The sequence below is a fragment of the Mizuhopecten yessoensis genome, unplaced genomic scaffold (assembly GCF_002113885.1).
Source record: "Mizuhopecten yessoensis strain PY_sf001 unplaced genomic scaffold, ASM211388v2 scaffold11185, whole genome shotgun sequence".
NCBI classification, from domain to species: Eukaryota; Metazoa; Mollusca; class Bivalvia; order Pectinida; family Pectinidae; genus Mizuhopecten; species Mizuhopecten yessoensis.
In genome coordinates, this window is record NW_018408922.1 from 389,109 (window position 1) to 412,463 (window position 23,355).

A 23,355-nucleotide genomic window follows, 5' to 3' on the forward strand; every position below is an offset into this window, starting at 1 on the left:
GGGGGGGGGGTCCTTAGGGGTGTTGTTATAGGATATTACTTTTCTCTCTTCTGGTGTAGTGTATCGTTGTTTTTCTTGCATTACTATCAATTCGATCCCAAATTGTGTTGTTCAGATGCTTTGCTATTTTTTTCATGTCACAGTCGACCACCTATAATTTGCAACGTTTTCTTCATCTTATATTAATCAGTTTTATTTAAACAGAATATATTAGAATCCCAAAGAATAGACGAAAGCAAATTCTTCTGGCACAGTAATCGTAAAAGAAACAGAAATAAGGTTGCAGTTTTATACAAACAAACAAAAACACACAAAAAAAACACGTAGAAATGGCATCAAACACAATGAATAAAACGTCAGCTTGATCATGTATTGAGCAAGTTTTAAGATCTGCATGGTTGTTACTCTTGAAATGGGGTCGGAAAAAAACATCCTACTGGGACAACCGCCACCTGTTCCAATAGCTTTGCTTATAACACACAGTTTGTGTACACTACATGGACCTTAATGATGACAGGAGTAGACATCGATTGAAAGAATAATAAACCAAGTCTAAACAGAAAACTACCAGAATCGATATCTCTTATCATAATATACAGATTTCTATATTAGATACTAATTGAATTTCCAATTCAATTTCGCACAGTATGTTCATTCGAGAAAGCGATTTGTTTTCCCAGACGTGTTTTGACAACAACTAACGGTACATATCTCTATGTAGTACATACGTATTCCGTTGTCGAGTTAAGTGCTACGTTGACGCTAATATTGAGATCTTCATGTGTACATTGGCATAGTGATAAAGCAAACATCTGTTCAGAAATGTTGGCATGTTGCCGTAGCCTACGATTTTATCGAAACAATTTGTACGGGCAACATAAATAAAAAAAAATAAAAAAAACTTTAATAGCAAATAAGTATTGCACGCGAAAGCGTTCTGTTGTACGGTAGCCAAACTTTCGGATGAAGTCAGCCTTACTAGGAACACCTCTACTGTTTATTCAGTAATTTCACCAGTTCAAACGAACATAAATTATTTATCAATTACAACTCAACATTGTAATATAGGAAATAGCTGTCTGGCTGCAACAGCTCGAGTGTACACCTTGTATATGATTTTTAAAGTCTTAACAAGGGAAAGTATTTTCCCATCTGCCAGCTTGAATGTCTTACGTTTTATATAAATACTTTCTTGCTTGACACTTGAATTCGAGACCGACTTACAACAAGTATTTTCGCAAAAACATAATATGAAATCATAGCGGGATGAGGCAGGGTGTCTGCCGGTGACCATTTAGCTTAAGGGATAAAGATGTTAGAGTTCCCGTCTAAAGTTTGTAAGTCTCGGTTTCGAATCATGATCTGGGCCAGTAGCATTTTCCCTTTCATTTTACATTGGTGCATGTGACATAACCTTGTCTCAAGTTTTGTGTGTACGCCTGACAAGGGTATATCCGAAGGAAGTTTCTAAACAATGTTGTTTTCGGAGGCGAAGACTTTGGAAAAGGAGGAAGATATGTAGCGGGTCTGGTTCCGATGACTGCCAGATATCAAGTAGCTTAATTGGTCAGAGAGTCCGTCAAAATGTTCGTAGATTCCGGGCTCGAATCCCAGCCTGTCCACTTGGCATTTCCTCTCTCCTGCTACACAGAATATTCTACAGGGTATAAATAAATGTGTCATGGTGTGCATGTGTGTATAAGTGTTTGTCATTCAACATTCCAGAAAACAATATCTTTTATTTTAACAAAATTTAATAAATACGAAATATACCGCCTAGATTCAGTTAACTTAGCAATTGCTTTTAATTGTTCCGCATCTGTAAGAATTGTTTAAATCTTGAGAGTTACAATATCTTCATTTACTTACTTGCTATTGCTCCATACCACTTCGACCCTCAAATGTGCTATGGAAATACTTTAATGTTATCAGTGAGTAAAATATTGTCTTATATTGTAAAATAATGCCATTTTGTCATGATGTAATAATTATCATTCAGCCACACAATGTGAACAATATGCCACCCGTAATGTGTCATGAAGTATTACCATGTTAGCATCCGTCACGTCCTTTGGTTAAACACCAACAAGACCCTTGATGTGTTATCGGGTATTTCGATGTTGTCGTTCGTACATTTCCACGTCTGTTTTCTTTTTATAATAACTTTCGTTGTTATCAACACAGGCAATCGAGTTTAACCGATCGTTCTTTACCTAGTGTTCTATTTACAATGGATTTATGTTTAAGGCGAAACGCAAGTGCCTGTGTTATATGAAATGTTGTTGCATTAATGATCCTTTTTTTTTTTATTAAAAACTGAACATCACATCAAGTTTAATATCATATTTATAAGAAACAGAAGATGTCGTTGAAATAAAAATCATGAATAAAATGTACAGTGTATTTGGAAATAATTAAGTAAATGAAATGTCCATTTTTGTCGGATAACAGATGGCCATCATTTCTTCTGTGTCATCATTGTGACGAATTCTGAAATGGTGAAAGTATCACATATAGAAAAGTACACTTATCATACAAAGACACTTAAATAGAACTTATATATGCTGTTACATAAAACTGAATTTTGCAAACTATACATTCCAAATAAACAAAAATCTGCAAATCGAACTCAAAAGGCAGGAAACTACTGCAGAATACGAACAAAGGAAATGTTTTCATGTAGAACATTGAACAAGTACATGGCCAATAATCAAGAGGTCCGGGGATCGAGTCCCTATGGCAAAGGTATTTTAAATGAAAAAAAATGTAAATTATAATACAGATATATATTTCGTATATAGATATGTGCTATAATAAATCTGCACTAGCAGATCCAGGTCAGATAAATTGCTGACAAGTGGAACTCTTCTTCATTGGAGATACAAGACAGAGCGGTAAAACCCCATAACTTGATAAAAACTGACAGGGCGAAAATATTACGGTTGGCGGAAGTTACGTACATTTTTCAAAACACCCTGTAGCTTTTCCGAATTTGCTACCAACCTTCGTAATTAACCTGTCCGTCTCCATCTATGTCGGCTTCTCGGATCATGTCGTCTACTTCCGTATCTGTAAGCTTTTCGCCCAGGCTAGTCATCACATGACGCAGTTCCACCGCGCTGATGCAACCATTTCCGTCCTTGTCGAATACCCGGAACGCCTCTCGAATCTCTTCGTTAGATTCGGTATTTTTCATCTTCCGTGCCATCATTACGAGGAATTCTGGGAAATCTATTGTGCCGTTTTCTTGAAAGTGAAATTGACTTATTAACATAATCGTCTTATATTTGTTTAACACAATTACTTTGACGACACGTTTTCTGGTTTATATACTCACTGAATTACATGTTTATATATGTCTCTTTGCATAAACAGATGAAATCTGTTCCATACCCGCATTTTTATGTTTCGTCTCTTAAAATTGTATGTTTATAATGCACACTTTACCTAATATTTAATTTGAAATTAAATAGTACTTCTATAAACTTTGAAAATGAAGGGTTTATACGGATAATATGATATTAAATACGTACCATCTTCGTCCACCTCGTTGATCATGTCCTGTACCTCAGCTTCTGTCGGGTTCTGCCCTAGTGACCTCATCACTGTCCCCAACTCTTTGGTTGTGATGATTCCGTCAGAGTCCTTGTCAAACAGACTGAATGCCTCTTTGAACTCTAACAAATATAAACATAATATATTTACAAAAGTGTATACTATGTATAAGGTTATTCTTTTATATAATATTCATATCTCTTAAGCACATTAACGATATACCTCGTTAGACAGAACACTATCGTTTTCTTACAAATATCCCTAAATATGGACTGTCTGGATTAGGCAATGCTATTTGAGTTATTTGCAGTCGATTTCCAGTGTCGGGGGGGGGGGGGGGGGGGAATAACAGAAATGATATGATATAATTGTGAGTTTGGGATGTGTAAAAATTACTTAAAGGTAAACGATACCAGCAAATTAAACTACATTAATACCTTTGTTACTGTCGTGAAATATTTATTTAAATCCTTTTTAAAATAAATATTCCATAAAAATTGCGTTTTTTGCCATGCATTTTACAGAATGGCATTTTTTTCTTATTTAAACGCTTAAAAATAGGAATAATAAAGGAAAAAAAGTCTCGAACTTTAGATCTTTACCATGCAAAGCCTACAGTAAAGTGTAGCCTTAAAGGGGTTATAGAAATAGAGATTCGAAATGAGGGTCCAATGTATCGTATAGGACGCACGGTATAAGAAAACCTTGACTGAGGAAGTTACTTTCGGCGAAAACAAACTCCTCTTGGTTGCCTCATCTTCTATATACAAGGGAGAATACTCCAAGTCAAAACAAATCATAACAACTCCTCCTCCCGATTATAACGGATGCATTGGTTTATTATCTCCTACCAGGAATTATTCAACATAATCGAAAAACAATAACAAATACAAGCAACAAATCATAATAAACTCATATTTCACCCGACAAAAGCAGTCGGGTGACGCAATAATGGCAGAATTAGTAACTGTTTAAGGGATGGATTGGAATAAAAAGAACATTTCAGACAAAGGTTGGTTTTGAATTTCATTTGAACGACTGAATTCCCACGTGTAACTTATATTTGAATTATGAATGCATCTGTGAATGTCACAAATACAAACTTGGTCAGGTCTCTATATTTGGATCCCATATCCTTCCATCATCTTATAAATGAGTCATATGTGGATGTGTTTGCCGACTCGTGAAATCCCATAGGTCGAACAGGTAGTGTTTGTGTTCAATGAGCGTATGTGTCCATATAAGTAAAGGAGGAAAATACACTTATATATGCATATTATCTATTTCACGAAAATAACAAATAGTCCACGAACTGTCGTTTATACCAAATCAACAGGTGTGTAAGGAGCATTTCTATATCATGGGAATTCTTGTTGAATATATATTTACCTGCAATTTGCTCCTCTGTCAATTGATCAGACTGTAAAAAAGGAAAACGTAATTAGCTTTGAGGAGCTTAGTAATATTGAATGCAAATTAAATCTTTTTTTTTGACAAGCCACGTTATAATGCCCCTCTGTGAATGTGCCATCTTGTTTGCTGTCAGTACGTTTCACGATCCTGTTTTACTGTTCCTTTATTAGTTAATTTAATTAGTTTAAAAAGTGAGTTGGTGGAGCGGAGCCATTTCAAACGTGACCTCGATGTAGTAGCATGCGACAAATGAACAAAACGATATCAACCAAAACTATTAGTATATGATATCTAAGGTGTAACAAAAACATCTTGAAACAGCCTCAAAGTGTTCATTATAGTAATACTGTATGACTTTAAAACCGCAGTCATAACAACATTATACAATAGGACGTATACCTTATGTTTTCATTAATCATCACTACATGTATCATAACGATATTTTATTAATTTATTGTATCATTACCGGAATAATATCATATACATGTACATGCCAAAGTTCGCACTCGTTAAGTAAGGTATGGGTACAATGCTAATGTACATGCATGGACTAGGTGCACGTAATAGGAATGTTACAAACTTTACATGACTTTTAAACACACCTTTTTAGAACTGACAAGAGATAAATTGGCCCAAGTCATAATTTAGCCAGAAGACATCGTTAAACGGTATATATTCCCAATGCATTTTACTTGTGGCAATTATATAATGGTTAAAGATATTTCAAAAGAAAGCATTGAACATAGTTTAACATGCTTCTTAAAATAGATTTCAACACTGTGGATGTAAAGGGGAAAAGAGTCATGGCGGGTTGCTATGCCTATTTCCCCAACGCTAGTGCGCGCATTCAACCGTGCACTGTTATGAAGCGTTCTCGGGTATTTAATTGTATACAGGTAGCTCTATCCGTTGGAACCTCGTGTCTAAGAATAGATTATTGTAAACAGACGAATTTAAGGCCATTGCTATTAATACATGCGTTTCACGATAAAGACTCGACAAAATGAAACACAAGATCGTACAACCATTACCAACGAGTTTAAAAGGATTTGATTTTCATAACTACTGCCTACGTCATGCCGTTATCGGTTTTTCTTAAAAAGTGCACATCTTGATTTTGTTCTTCCTGCACCTTGGAATGGCAAAATAACATATAGTTTTCGAATAGCATGTCTTACACGTGTATTGCGCTCCTTACTTTGTGCTGTAGTCTTCCTGCATTTAAAACACATGATACTGTCCTCGACGATGAATTTTCCCGCATGTTCGGTAATATCTTTGCGATAAAACAGTTCATTTTTTGTGCTTTGTCTTTTTTTATTCTGTCACATCAATCTCATATATTGTTTACCTCGGCATCATTTGTTTGTGTTAAAATAATAATTAGAAATACTAGTGCCAATTGGAGGGTTAAACAATTCATAAATATTTAAAATGATGTCGTATCTACAAAGCGTAGCTGTACTGTACACGCGTACAGGAATTTGTTGACATGATTCAATAGAAGAAAAATCAATATGTATGTTATTAAAATATCAATAAAATGTTTCATTGATTTGAAAAATATCTATCACTTAATTAAGGAAAATGATCGCATGCCTAAATTTAAAAAAAAAAAAGTACATCTGAAAGTGGATTCGACCCTACATCGGTCACTTCTTCTGGTCACAAGCTAACTGTGGGGTTTTTTCTTGAGAATGTATCAAGCATTTATTGGTCCAGTCATAGGACCCGGGCTTTGGGGCCCCCGAAGTTCCTCACAATGCATATAACTGTATTTTCAATCAATAAAAAATTATCACAGATAGTACATGCGTTTAAAATATAGATTTATCACTTGACTCAGTTGTTTTAAGTAATATCAGAACAATTAACACTATATAAAATCAATTAAAAAGAACAATACAAGCACACATTTACTCCAAAATCTAAAACACAATTTGAACATCACCATCTCTCAACAAAATAACGTCATTGTTCTTAGTGAAATATTTGGCAAGCTAACTGTGTTACACATTAGGCTACATCGGACATAGACGAATATGGAACATCTGTCGCAGTTTTGAGAAACTTGATCAACCCTGTTTTTCAATATTTTGAGCACTTTTCCACATGATTTGTTTTTGCATATTACATCACGGAATCAAAAAGTTCATTCAAAAGTTGGTCCTCGGATTGGAAAGTATTGAAAGTATTTTTTTAAGTCTGGGAAACCCCGTCATTTTCATAGATATAATGAATATGCCTATATTTGCAGTATTATATTAACAATACCGATTATCTCAACAGTTCAAAAATTCATACCCAATTGGTTTTATATCTATTCCATGCATTTTTGCTATTAAAAATTATTTACTCATCAACATTTTTTTCAGTTTTCAAAAATGCCGACTTAGGGAAATACGGGCAGTTTTCCGCCATAGCTCTTTGAACAGTTTATGCAAAGCAACGATTTTAGATGTCTGAATGTATTACATGATGAATACAATGCTTGACACATAGTCACTGACTGTGGCCATGAAAAATAAAAAATATCGAGATATAAGATTTCATAAAAAGATTATTTGTGATAATCTCCTTAGTTGAAAAATATTAACAATATGTACAAATGATATTAACTTATTATCGGTATCCAAATTCGTCAAGCCATATGCTTATGATATGACCCCTTTACAGGTATGTCTCACATGTATTATCAAGTTATGTAAATGAAAAAGATTTTTTTTTATGAAAACACCATGATTTATTGCTTTTTAGGAGGAATTCGTGTTTTGTGAATATATAATATATGGCTCATACTGCATGGGACAGATATTTTTTTAGGTGACGTATTCTAAATAAAAAATGGCAGATTTATTCCTAGGTGAAAATTATAGCGCTCTCTCATTACAGTAATAAATAGTACCGTGGGCCATTAAGCAATTCAAGTTGATACAAAAACCTAGAGCGGACTTTGGTCAGAGAAGATGATTTATCTTGTAAACATCTACGTATTTACTTAATGACATGGCATAAGTGGATTTATTTATTTGCGGTTTTGCATTCCTATTGACGGTCACGATTATAAGTTTCGTTTGAACTTGAAATCCAGTTTAACATTTACACTTATACGCTATTCCAATGTATCCATTGAAATTATGACAATAATAAATACTCATAAAAGTTATATGAATTTATGACTACATCTCTTGAAAAACGATCTCTAATAACTGAGTATATATTTTAAATTATCCCACATGACCATAGTACTGCTTTAAACTAGCATTAGGTCAATACATTTTTAATCTGAGTAAGTCCTCCATTTATGAATATAAAATTATTTTACACAATATAAGCAAACGTTATTGCAGGTTTTTTCTTCTCCTTACTGACAGCTTACTGTAGAGAGGATGAAAAGTTATTATTTTACGGATACTGTTATCGAGACAAATTGATTCTTAAGTTCAAATGGAATATATCAATAGTTCGTTGGAGTGTGAAATATGATTTTACATTGTAGTAGCCATATATTGTGATAATATTGTGTAAGATAACGAAATAACGCCTAGCATTAAGCAAGTCATTAGTTAAAAACGATGCTAATCACAACATGTCAGCTGGTTTGGGTTTATCTTTAAAATCCTTATGTACGTCAGTCTCTCTATGCATCGTGTGAATGTAAGATGACTGGTATATCAAAAGAGAACTTAATTCATTATCGATATCAGTTTTCGCTACAATGTAAACATTTCATTTAATCAATATAAAGTTATTAAATCCATAAAATAATTACTTTGTCATTTACTTACCATTGTTGTTGAGAATGCGTATGTTCCAAGCTGTTTTTTCTAGTCGGAATAACGCGTTATATTAACGTTCGAATGTTTGTAGGAAAGAATTAATAATTCAGAACGTATGATTGGAAAACGCCTTGACCATGACGTGTTTGGTATCTTGTTTTACCTGTCAGCCACTGCGAATGAGATTCAGTGGCAGAATACGACGATGACTATCAGCGATTCTGTTAGACTACCAAAACTGCAATGCGATTAATATTACATGTAACAGATGGAGACAACGCTATTATAGCTATATATCCCTTTTTAACTCTTAATACTATTATACATCATGCACACGAAACAAAAGCAAAAACGTCATAATCAACCACACAGATAATATACATATCTAATTTCGTTGCAAACATGATATTTCAGAAACATTTAATGAATATTTACATTCCTGGTAAAAGTAATACATGTACATTATATAACGACTACCCATGAGAAGATCGGATGTTGTATTGGACACTTTATATATGACATCCACAATATGTCATCTATCTAAGTGTCGCATTGCGACAAAATTCCAATAACAACCAATATTGTTACACTTCCTCTCTTGGTAGTAAGAATACAGGTGTTATTTTGAACAACTCGCCTTGCTTTAATCGCCATGCACTCTTTCCGCTCGCTTTTCTCACTTAAAGAACGTAAACTTATATCGTTCCCTGAAGTAATTATGTACCTGTATAGCTATAACAGGGGGACATCTATGGACCACGTGCGTTTCTTCAGCTTCTTCAGTTTACACACATATTAGGATCCCCTTCTCGCTTTCATCCGCGCTACAAAAATATTAATTTATTAATAAAAGATTCTAATTCATATGTTTGTTAACATATTTTTATCAAATATCTAAAGAGGGAAGTAGAGTATTCTAGCTAGGGTTAAAAATTAAGGCTTTCGGGCTATCACTTGTGTCATATTTCATTCTAATTCAAACTCTCCGTTTCCTTTTTTGGGATAATGATATACAACTAGATGCATTGTGCTTTGTCGCAATGCGCTATCCAACGGACACGTGTCAAATCCTATTATATATTACACAGTGGTGAATTACTGCTCTGGTCCTACGCAGCATGCAAACAGATCACATAAATTTATATCCAAATCACGGAACATCATATAAAGAGCCGTGATCTAATACATGTGAAAAACATGGTGAAGGCTTGCGGTTCTGGTGTTTTATGTAAGACCTAGTCGGTATTATTTTACAATACAACTAAATGTTAATGGGCAAAAATTCACACACGCCGACTTGTATATTGATACATTGTGTTTAAAGATATCATCGAAGGTAACTACGTGTTTGTCTGAAGAAGATTTTCACATAATATGTAAATTCGCAACCTTTCCCCTCGCGATTTAACGTAAACAAAAAAGATCTCTCGTCAAAATAAAAATATTTACAGTAAAATGACAGGATGCGTTACAAGTTTTTTTTATACAATTAGTTGTGTAGTTCAAGCAAGCGTAGCATCATATGCATCATTTGTAAACATGAAACATATATTCTATTTAATACATGCACTGTTGTATAAAACACAAGGGACTGCGTTTCAACGTAACAGGATTTATCAGTAATCTGAAAGTATGCATCTTCATAAACATCTGTACAGTTGATGAAATGTATTCACACGCCGACAAATATCTTCAATAAGATTCGTCCGATTGGAAATATATAAAATCGAAATTTTACTTTATACACAAATTATATACGTTTTAAACGTGTCGCAACGTTTCGTGACCGGTCATCCCTACATTGTTTGTGTATTACGTAAAACTTTGATATTACGTTGATAAATAGTTCTGTATTCAGTTGTTACGGCCATGACGTCAAAACAGTGTGACGTCGAATTGCAACACGTCTCTTATGTGAAAATCTGTTTAAAGGTAATACGCGCATGAATTCTTGGTAATGTGAAAATACTTTAAGGACCCTGAATTCGTTTCTTTTCTGTATTGGACTTACGAGACTCATCACAAAGGCTGCTGTTCAGCTTTGCAAAGTCAGTCTAAATAAGAAACTTCCAGACTCGTTTAAACAATATCATATAAGAAACTCATACAAACTCCTAAATACAAAAAAAATATTTAGGCATCACAAATGGAAATTGATATCTACACATGACGTGTAACAAAACACACAGAGTTTAGAAAATTTGCAGTAAAAGCATGGTCATTTAATTGGCTTACGCCAAACGCTTATATGAATATAAAAAAAACATACACTCAAATACAATTTAGAACAACATCCTTTCGAAACAAATATTTTTATTTTAACTGCAGAAGCCTTGGATAAAATTATGAATACGATGTTTGTGTTCCCATCATCCCGTGTAATACCATTATTCCAATCGCCGTGTATCTATGCGTTTCGCTGTACATCTATTCCTCTCGCTGTGTTTCTATTCCATTCGTCCTGTACTCTTTTCGTTGTGTACAATTGGGGAAAATATACATAGGACGGGAAAGTTTTGGCGATAGCATGGGCAATGTCGAACCCTGTTTTCACGAAGCCGACTATAGAGAATATTCTGTTTATTTACGTCTACGACAAAACCACGTCTTACTACATTTACACGAGTTTCATATGATGCCAAATTTGCGCAAAGGATAATAACATGTCGCATGATGTTAGAACAATTGATATGACGTCACAAATTCAAAGATGGCAGTGCACCATCTATCTATACATGAACATAGTTATATTGTGTGCCTTCTAATCAGCCAGAAAAGCCCCGGAACAATATATTGGCAATATATTATCATAAACTACCAGTAGAGTGATCTTAATCTTATTTCCCTTTCACGTGAAAGAATTAAGATTTTTACACTTGTTTTCTAACTGTGATATGAAACGAAATCTGTTTAAAAATACATATCAATTAATATCGACTTATATGGCGATATATAGAACCAGTGCAATGTTTCATTACATTGGACCCATTTAAAAAACGTCATTTGAACGAGTAAACATCTTCCCCGGCGTATTCCTTGTTTCTGATTATAAGAGTTCCCATGATTCCACAATTAAACCACTGGATGAATGTTACAACTTTATAGATAGGAAATAACAATCATTTAACCTCTCGTTGTCAACGTTGTTGCCTCCAAATAAAAACATTCCGTCTCGGCCATTCCAATTACAGGGCGAAACATTCATCCAACCTCTTGCTTCCGGTGTTTCGCTTGCGCATGTCATCAACTCCCATCCGGTTTTGCTAACAGTGTTCATTACATAACCGTCTTTAGAAAACCCTCCGGCTCCTGAATGTCCCAAGTCGGAGGGATCTACCTCCCCGAACCAAACAAGGATAAAAGTAGATATTGAGGTGATTCCAAATACAGACCTTGGAGGAAGTTCTTTGTCGGTCATCAGTCTAGACCATGTCTTGTTAACGGTGTCGTACCTATGGACGTCGTTCATCTCTCGGCCTGCAAAACCTCCGACGACAAACACATCATTCCCAACAGCAATCAGACCTGCCCCACCTCGTCCTTCAATGTCGTCATTGGTTGGTTGTTTCTCCCATGTGTTGGTGGCTATATCATACGAATGGAAGTCGTTCATGCGGCCTTCTACTCCACAACCACCAAACACGTAAAGACGACCTGCATTTGCTGTCATGGCATGGAAGCTTCTAGCTGCAGGTACGTCACCAGAGGTTTTCAAAAGAGACCACACGTTGTTGCTGGTGTCAAAGGCATACAGGTCATTGAGACTACCCTCCCCCATAGTGATTCCGGTTCTTCCTCCAAACACGTACATCACGTGACCCACTGCGGCGGCGCTGTGGGCGTTAAGCGGTATTGGGACATCGCCTGACGTGGTCAGTTCTGACCACGTCTTCGTGTCCATGTTCAGGCAGTGGACAATGTTACTGATCGGTACCCTTGGAGTGTTTTCACCGCCAAATACAAACGCCTTTCTCCCGATCACCACGGTTGAATGACTGCTTCTACCAAGGGGCACTTCCCCCTTAGCTTCTATTTTGATCCATTCGCACTGAAACACAAATCAGGTAGATGTTTATGCATTTATCAAGTTCTATAACAATAAATAATTATATTTAAAGCAATGAAAATGGAGAGGGAACATATATATGATATCAATACAGTTAGAGATTCCTGCAATGCCTCAATTATCAAAAGGCACAACAACATCAATTAACAAGTAATGGAGAACAAGTTCAATCAACGATATGCCAGCGGACACAGACCTTACAGATCTATGCTCTACCGCTAATCTATAGAGAAATCCATACAAGCCAAACATGGGGAACGTTAACACTCGAAACGAAGCGCGTCTCTAACCAATAACAGAATCCATTATTGCTTCTGTAAATTGACAAAGCAACATTGATTGAGAACATTATCAAAATAATATCTTAAAACATATTAATAGATTGCTGTTCATTCAAGGTAGATATATTCCCTAGGTCAATACAGAGATTACTTTTATTAGTCTTTGAAATGACACTAGGTTCTGTTTTTCTGAAATTTAAATTACATAGTGCACGTTCGTCGGGACGGTATCACAAATTGCCATCATATTGACGAAATGTAATCCCAACAACAAACAGATTATACATACAGATCAAGATTCAATGTAATGTTTGTAGTTTTTGGGTATTGACGGGCAAAATCAATTCCTAAAAAGGAAGAGTAGCTAAGATAAAGAAATGAAAAGATGGTGGTTCATTGTTTCCATTCTACAGTAGGCTGGAAACGTCTGAACACAACATACTTCCTGATATGATGGGCCAATGGCCTAAAGTTCGAATAAGACTTGATATACGTTACACACGTCAGTGCTATGCCGGATAATGGAAGGGTGGGTGTGTTTTCAGTTTAAAGCATGAGTAATCACCAGTATTTCCTCAGGATAATATTTTCGTACTATTTCGCGATCTATAAGAAACGATCACAAACTCAAATATATCTTGAAATCATTTATTCCGTCACAATTAAGGGGAAAATACATCATGATTTGTCGTTCCTTTTGCTTTTTTAAATCCATGAAAAATAAATGTTTCGAAGAGAACAAGCATCCAAAGTGTATGCTCGCGAAAAGTACTTGATTTGCAGTATATTAGTGTCTTGGGGTTATTATATAATATCACTGCAGTAGCGATTTACGACAACTTTTACTATGTATAAGCGCGTAGCGTTTACTACATGATAAGCTCGTATAGGCGCGTTTTGGCTTATCCACTGTTCCATAGAAATCGTTCTACACAGTGTACACATGAATTTAACCGACAATATCTTATCGTAGTTTCGCATTTTTTTATGTGTACCTGATGCTGATGTTAGCTGCCCCCATGTGTGATGACTGACTCATAAATATACCTATTCTGAAACAACAATCCCTAGATACTGCACGTGCAATGCGGAAGGTGCACGTTGATCATGCTATCGTCACACTGAAAAAAATGTTAACTTACCACAAAAGTTCATGGCATATCGTATAGTTTAAAATCCGGAATTGCTACCTGACAAGTTAGCTTATAGGTGAAAATAATAAGCCTTACTTTACACGGTAGTACTTTAAAAAACACAATTGACTCTTGTTACAGAATATATTATTAATTACCTCCATGACTGCGAGCTGACGACAACAGCGTTCGTGGATGTCAAGGTCGTTGATACTTATCAGCAACGACAGGGTACAAGTACGGTGACCAAGATATGACAGATGTTATCCGACTCGCTAGCTTGCCTCGTGTTTTGTTGATGTACATTGTATCTAAACATTTCCTTCCATTTTAATGAACAAAATCCAGTTACTTTCAGTGGTCTGTCCGACATACTTTTTTAATATATTTTTAAGACTTCTTATGTCCATGTTTTGCATCAAACTTTAGTATTTAGTCTTGCGTGACAATGATTTAAAGATATTCGTGACACAAAGAGTCGTTATCAGATGATAACAAGTATATGTATTCCAACGTATATATACATACACGGCCATAAACTGAACGATAAACAGCAGGAGTGTTCGTCATGTGTGACTTATACTTGTACCCGGATCTAGATCTGAATACAGTTTATGAATTAAATTGAGGAGAGGAGGAACGTTCGCCCCTCCAGAATACCGAAGGGAAATCGCATTGAAAACCCCCCAAAAAACTATAACTAAATGTCAACAAAGGGCAGATTTACACGGAAATCAATAAAAAAAAATACAAATTCTGGAATTGCGAGCGTTATTCGTCGGGTCAAATCAAAGTGATGCAACAGCGGTGAGAACTGGGGGCCTTGACAGTAAAACCCACGAAACACAATAATGATTGTTTTAATATATTCCTAATACCTGTATATATACCGATATCGACCATAAAACTAGTCCGATATAACTAGCTCCTTTAAAAAAGAAGATGGGGTATCTCCGACCATCGAAATTTAAAAGGATATTGTTATTTCGGACCATCATAAAACTTGCGCAACCGCGATCCTAATCAACCGGAACCTGCAAGATTGTCCGTCAGCATTCTACTGCTGTCATGGAAATCGTAGTATTTCGGGCAAACCCTTTAATATCGAATCAACTGAGAAATGTAATATCGTCGGGCTATTATAACCAAGAAATGGTAAGCTCACGATAAGAAAATGAAATCGTCACGTATTTCATGTTTTAAAGAAAATCTGAAGGTAATTTAAGCGGCTGATGTGAATGGGTATGTAGTATCCTGCATTTCAAGTGCACCAGGGTAAATGCGATCAAAACGGTCGATGAAGCTCTTGTTATTGAAAGAATACACATCGTCGTAACACCACAAATGAAAGTCAAAGACCGTGCCATCGAAATCCAACAAAAAATTGTCATTTATTAGGAATTCAATCTTTCGAGAACAAAATTTATAACGCCGTTTACATTTTTTTTAAAAGAACGCTCCATATTGAGACAAAAAAAAAAGCGTTCCATTCACTTTTATATGAGGTATGGTAGTGTTCAGTGAACACCAAATATTAATATTTTATGTAAGGATATTCAAGATTGTCCATATTTTTTCATTTTTTTTCCAAAAATCTTCGTTCGATTAATTCCACTTCTGTAGTGATTTAATGATAATAAGAATAGTAGCCAGAAGTCTGTATATTGGTTTTGTTGAGTAACTAGAAGAGCTAGCGATAAGCGTTGTTTATAAGAATTCTTGTGAAGATATGAAAACAAGAGGCCCAGAGGGCCTGGGCCTCTTTCACTCACCTCGATATTTAAGCAGTCAAAGCAAATTATTCTCATTGAATATATACTGTACTACAAATATTTCAATCGCAAACATTGTCAGCTCAATCCGTTGAAGCTACAAGCCAAATATTATTATGATTCTATGCTTTTCAGTTCTTCAGAAGAGGTTGTTTGAAGTGTTTGAAGTAGCTCGAAGTCATTTTCCTTCTCAAACTTTATTGGCTCTATCCCAAGCAGCTACCAGCCAAATCTTATTAATCCATGCGTTTTAGTTCTTCAGAAAAAGTCGTTTGAAGTGTTGTTGACCTCGGTGTTGACATTTAAAGTAGGTTGAGGTTAATTTCATTCGCATACTTTGATGAGCTCTATCCCAAGAAGCCACCTGCAAAATCAGAAGAAGTCCTTTGTTGTTTTTGACATATTTGACCCCTGTGACCTTGAAAGTAGGTCGGCGTCATTTTCATTCACAAACTTCATCGACCTCAATCCAAAAAAGATACCAGCCAGATATTAAGATTCTATACCTTTTATTTCTTCAGAAAAAGTCGTTTGAAGTGTTTCACATATTTGACCAAGTGACCTTGATAGAAAGTCAAGGTAATTTTCACTCGCTGACTTTGTCGGGCTCTTACGAATGCAGCTTTAAACCAAATATCATGAATCTAGGCCTGTCCATTATTCGGAAGAAGTTGTTTGATGTGTTTGACATATTTGACCCATATGACCTTGAAAGTACGTCAAGGTTATTTTCGTTCTGAAACTCTATTGGGCTCGACCAAAAGAAGCTACCAGTCAAATATTAAGACTCCAGAACTTTCAGTTCTTCAGGAGAAGTCGTTTAAAGTGTTTTACATATTTGACCCCTGTGACCTTGAAAGTAGGTCAAGGTAATTTTTGTTCTCAAACTGTTTGGCTCTTACCAACGAAGCTTTCAGCCAAATATCATGATTCTAGGCCTGTCCATTCTTCAGAAGAAGTCTTTTCAAGGAAAGGTTGATAGAGGACGGACGGACGGACGGAGGACAGACGCCGGACAGGCAAGCTAAAAAATTGTAATATAGAAGCATTTCTTCTTTTGAAAAGTATTGCATCTTTGGTTATCAAGCAAGTCTGGTTATTTGGGCAAAAAGTATACAAAATAGCGGATGCCCTGTCTGCCGACACAACCACATACTTATCATGCATATCGTTGACTGTGGTTTGGACATTGGAGTCAGGAAATACAGACATGTATACTGGGATCCTGGGTATATTGCATTATAGACGAAATCGGACAAGTAAAACCTGTTGACACTCCTTCTCGAGTTGACATCAACATGCAGAAATGTTCACGTGAAACCTATTTTTGTATGCGTGTGTTGAAGCAGGGAATTATATTCTGTGGTTTAAGTAAGATTTTCTTCTGAGCGGTACGTAACCATGACAGAGTTGACGCTCCTTTTACAGTCCTTTCTATCACGGGGTGTGTTAATGTAAAGCGTTGTCTGGGTGGATAGGTGGACGGCTTGGTGACCGAAGAATTAGGATTCAAATTCCAGAGCATAACTTCCTTCTTGATATTTCACCTACATCCACAGAGAAAGTTATCTCTGTCACAGAGTAAACATCACCATATGAATCAAATCCAACACAACATCACAAGACAGTACAATTTACATATTTGACAGTAGGTAAATTTATTCATCTTTTAAATATTGAAGAAATTTATACAAAAATAACATAGAGTGACATGCATTAGTGATGCAACAGGAGAGTCGGGTAATGATAAATAGTTTGATATGAGAAGCACTACACACACGTAGGACAATACGGCTATCACAATGGCCGCCGCTCCTCAAGAGGGGGAACCAGAGGCAAAAAAATATGTACAAGTCAACTCGATAATCGTTTAACAAAGTCAATATTTAAAGTAATAAAATTTTATATCTATTGGTGAACCACATGGGGGGAGATTGATGAAAAACAAACAATTTTAAACACAGGGAAGGGTCATGGATGATAATATACAACGTCGACTCAAATAGATCTTGCCTACAAGTAGACAATATCAAACAGATTTATACAGTCTCAACATTATCAATACTGAAAATAATTCTGTTTAAGCAAAATTAATTACACATTTTTTAACTTCCACATGCATAACACTCTTTTCACTTCCACATACATAACACTCATCAACTCTCATGCACAGTGTAACTATCTCAAGCGACTACAGAACTCTATGTAAAGCAAACTTCCTTCTGTACCCCAGGGGTACAGGTATACACATCTGATACAACACGTACTTAAAATTTTGCAATGTGAATCCATATCTGTTCCAAACAAACGAATCATCATAGCAGTGCTTGCATGGCCTAGACAATTCTCACATGTGTATAATATGATCAAGATAACTGATTACAGAACAGGATACAGCAATCATCCCTATGGAAACTCCCCATTTAATTTAACTATTTGAAAGTGCGTTAGATGGTCCACCTGGGAAATTTGTCAGCAAACACTGAGTGAAATAAAGATTCACCTTCATGCCAATAATAGAATATAAGCATAGGGCAAAACCTTGGATGAAATAACATCGCTATAGGGAAAAGTGTAAAGTCCAGACACTTTCCCATAAAAGGAAATTGATTTCCAAATCTGACTATGTTTATAATAAAAAACATCTTTTTGAAAAATAATGATTTTCCAAGAAAAATGTACCCTGTGAATTACAATTTTCTTGAGTTCTGATTAAAATATTAAGCAATATGGTAGCACACTAACCAGAGAAAGCTTTCACCAGCTGCGAGCACAGGCTTGTCACTGTCAACCTATGCAAAGCCATCAACTACATGAATATCTCTCATATTTTTTACAAAAATAGATGGACAAGTATCTTAAATATAAAGTCAAAATCAGCTAAAATGAGGAACATTTTCAAATTGACCATATAAATAGAATTACCTAACCTTGATTTCACTGTACCTAATACCATTTCTCATAGAAATTATTTTACAAATTTCTACAGTATAAAAATTTTAACAACTAAGGTATCACAAAATGATCAAATATATGTACTTTACTATGAAAAGCTATGAAAATATTTCTCTCCAAGCTACGGTACAGCATCATTAATCCAGCCTCCAGCTCAATCCACTGATCTGATTGTCCCACAACAGTATACAGTGATATTGAATGTTGTATTTGTAATCGTCATGTATGAACCCGACAAGCATACAGAAAACAAATGTGTATGCAAACCATATATATAACATCTGTGCTCATAAAACTGTTCAAATATATCTTCCAATCAATATTCATTTTTTTACATTGAGCTAACAGTCATTTATTCTCTAAACAATCTTAGTCACTTGTGAGATTGTTTCAAAGCTACTCAATGATATTTGACACAGACAGCTTAATTGCACTCATTGTGCCATGAACAAAATGTCAATCTGACCGGTACAAAAAGTGATAAAACAAAGAAAATAGAGATATTATTATCAAACCGTTATTGTGAGGGACATGTTTCTCATTTTTTTTTTCATATTTTTTAAAAAATAATTCAGCCTTTTTATTATATGTTGCAATTTTAACTAGGAACACATACAGCTGAAATTTCCATTGGTAACATAGGTATCAGGATTTTCTACTCGGTATACTATATAAGTGGATTATTGAAGCTTGAATGTCTACAACAAGTTGCTTAACACATCATCAACTGTGTAAATTACTGATGCCAAAAAAAATACAAATAACAAAATGATTGCAATCTTTTGATGATGCAAGTATAACAAATTTCAAAACATACATAAATAACGCAACTATTTAACACATTAACTGTCATTATATATTTTTTCCCCCGAAAATACTCTTTTATAAAAATTATTTATTCTTCCTGTAAATATGAACTCAAAACATGGATATAACACAAACAATGTCATGGATAATTATATATGTAATGTATCACCCCACCAAGGTACTCGCACCACAATCGGTGATTGCAGAGAACTGTCGAAGAAATCTAGTTGTATCGTTTACAACAATAAATAAATGTCATCTATATCAGTGGTTGTGCATGTTGTTACTTACTAAATACACATACTAAAACAGGTTTTCAATGAAACCTCAGAAAAAAAAGGGGAAAAAAAAGGGTCCCTTTTGACGTAATTTGCTACAGCTAAATGTTTGTGTAGAAAATATTAACCGAGGATACAATATAACTTTGTTGTAATTTGAATTTGATATGAACAGGCTCATTTAGGTATATCCAAGTTGTCTCTTCAATCAATTTTAACTGGGCATCTCTCAATACAGATGGCCGAGAAGATTTCTTTGTCAATATCTAAATGTATACTGTAGAAAGCCAATATTATCCAAACCCAACGAATACACAGTAATAGCTTTTACATGAAAATTTTGGATAACCTGTTTCATAGTATTGAACCAAACTAATTATTGGTGGACTTGACTGAACGTTCTGATATTGGAAAGTTTGGATAATCAGGGTTCTGATCACTGGCATATACTGCTGTGATTCTTACTTATTTTAAGAAAGTCAAAATAAGTACATGTAGTATATAGCCTTGAACGATATTGATGTACAGTGAACTGTGTACAATCATATTTTTAAGTCCCCTTTTCCGTTTTCTGAACAATCTCTTCATACTTTTTCCTTAATATGTCACCAAACTCCGTTAAATGATAAAACTCCTTTAAAATGCAAAACTTTCTTGAACCAATGGTGGCAGAATGATGAAGTCTCACTATAGTGTTGTGCTGTGATGCATCATATCTATTAGGAAAATTATCTTATTACTTGCATCACTGTCTACAATAAATTCATCATCATGAAAATGCTAATAAGTATTCTTATAAAAGCTTCAAATAGCATTCCAATTGCAAACTTCAAACTATAGCTACTAGACCGATTTCAAATTATAAACTAAGAACTACTTGGAAAAAAACCGTGAAAGAACAATTATCATTATTTCTGGATTGTGTAGACTATGAGATCCTTTCACACCAGGGGTGGGAAAAACTACCATTAACACACAGAACTCAATAAATGCTTCAAGTTGTCCTACAGTAAGTCTCCAGGCCCTAAATAACACTTCTCTTCAGGTATATCAAGGAAAAGCAGTAATATATGAACATGGTAAACACAGTAATGTTTGTTTACTGTTAAAAATACCCAGGAACCCTTCCTGTAAATAGTAACAAAACATTCATTGTGTACATACACTTTCTAAACTTTACTGGACCTGTAAATTCAAAACTGAATCCATTTGCTTTATCGAATGAACAATGAAATTTTTAATTGAACTTACTTAATAATTAAAAAAAAGTTTGTTTGACTTGATATAATGTACATATATACCCAGTACATTGCTATTTTGGTTTTTATTATATTTAAACTTAATGTAGATTGTAGATATATAAATTTATAATTGACTTGAACAAAAAATAGAGGTGAACATTTATTTGTTATACTGAAGTGAAGAAGGGACATTTACCAAACAAACTATCCCATATATAGAGTTTTCAATCTGTAAAAAAAAAAATGCCAAATACATAGATTTCAGACAAAACACAGGAAAATTAAAATTAAGTACAAACAACCATCACAAGCTGATGAGCAGCTTTATCACACATGTAGACAAAAATATGATAAATTTTGTATTCATACAAAAAACCTGCAATTATAATGATAAAAATAATAATTTGAGGTTGTTATATACCGCTTTATCACAATCTAGTTTGTAGGTCGTCTCAAAGCGGTTCACAAATTATTATCTATGGTTATAGGGCCTTTGCAACCAGCCAACATCTTTCTCAACTCCCTGGGGAGCATACAGCTGGTGCTGCCATTTTGGCGCTAACAGCTATAGCATTCTACATTTCTAGCACTGCCCAACCATGTACTCATTTACAGCTGAGTAGACTGGAACAAGCGGAATGAAGCATCTTGCTCAAAGAACCCGCAACCCTTCAGTCACAAGCCCGGCGTCCTACCACTAGACTTCCATGCCTCCCCACCTGTACAGCTCTAGATCTAATCGTAATAATAACTAAACAATCCATCAATAGACTCGCACTGTACAGTCTACATGTAATCACAGGTATGTGCCATTTTATCAGTACAAATGTATATTTAATGATTATAAGTACATGAACATCGTCAATGTTGAAAAAATCAAATTTCCAAGTAGTCAAATAGTTATGATCGAAATATATGTACTGATATAAACTTACTTTTCTCACTTTTTGTTTTTGTTCAGTATTAAGAATCTAAACTTGATGTACTTTTCTTAGATGTTGTAAACCTCTTTTCATATTTCCTCAGTAAATTCTGTATTTTCAAAATTTCAATATTTGGCTGAAATTAACTTTGGTGCCAACTAGGGAAAGCTGCTGAGAAAAATTTACTAAGAAATTAAAGCATTTGATATTCAATCTAGCATTTATGTACCTGCCTAGCAACTGCTATTCAAAAATAGACTTCCTTATAAGCTGATGATACCGGATACATTTAAGTTCTTGGATATACGTGTATGTATAATTTTGTATATATATATATATATAATAGAAACCATTGATCAACAAACAGATAATAAAAATGTTTTCTTTACCTGACATGAAATGTTGAACACAAAACAGTAGATCATAATATATTAATAATATTTAAATAACAACACAATGTAGAATTAAAATAATAATAATAAATTAATATTTGGTCACAACACATGTCCTTGATCAGCTTTTCAATATGGCACAAATATCACCAACTTTCTAACCATGACAATAACACACAATAATAACCACCCGCGTAATGTCAGTCGTTTAACTCCAACAGTAACAAATTAGTATTAGACTCAAATTTTATGAATGAAAAAAATTTTTTAAAAAAAAATACATTCCAAGTTAGCTCTGTGAACAGGTTGTGTTTTGAATCTCTTTTCATATCTATGCATCAGAATCAACATCAGTGCTCTTGTGAGGTTTTTATCACATACTGTACTGTGTTATCCAGTGAATATACACATGTCATAATTTTTGGCGTATTAACCCATGTAATATGACCTATCAGCCCTGTGATTGGTTGTAAGTTTCAATTGTTTCAATTGTGACGTAACGCCTAGGACAAGTACATGACGTCACAGACTTACGCACTGGAGTCTAAATTGCAGCTTTTTACATTTCAAGGTTGCATGAAAATTGTTGTTTCACACAAATAAATGCCACAAATCTTGATTATGTGATAAAAATGATCTTACACTCGTTTTCATTTCATAAGAAATTTATGAAACTCATCACAAATTTTTCATTTTAGCTCGCCAGAGGCTCGCTGAATTGATTTTTTTTTTAAACTCGTTTCATAAATCTCATATGAAA

At 34.7% G+C, this 23,355-nt stretch overlaps 2 protein-coding genes across 2 annotated transcripts in view; both read right to left on the reverse strand.

Moving 5' to 3' along the window:
- LOC110440572 overlaps positions 1–8,982 on the reverse strand; it is a 36,977-nt gene extending 27,995 nt beyond the window's left edge. Inside the window, exons 1-4 of the mRNA XM_021483713.1 lie at positions 8,757–8,982; positions 4,945–4,975; positions 3,534–3,677; positions 3,004–3,246 (exon numbers count right to left, since the gene is read on the reverse strand). Of these exons, the coding sequence (XP_021339388.1) occupies positions 3,004–3,246; positions 3,534–3,677; positions 4,945–4,975; positions 8,757–8,759 (421 nt within the window). The 5' untranslated portion in view covers positions 8,760–8,982. The remainder of the gene's footprint in view (positions 1–3,003; positions 3,247–3,533; positions 3,678–4,944; positions 4,976–8,756) is intronic.
- Positions 8,983–11,025: 2,043 nt separating this feature from the next.
- LOC110440568 (nitrile-specifier protein 5-like) lies at positions 11,026–14,706 on the reverse strand. The gene is made up of 2 exons (XM_021483711.1): positions 14,386–14,706; positions 11,026–12,795 (listed from the first exon to the last, which is right to left on the reverse strand). Exons 1-2 carry the CDS (start codon positions 14,389–14,391, stop codon positions 11,839–11,841), a joined length of 963 nt encoding a protein of 320 aa, XP_021339386.1. The 5' UTR covers positions 14,392–14,706; the 3' UTR covers positions 11,026–11,838.
- Positions 14,707–23,355: the final 8,649 nt, after the last annotated feature.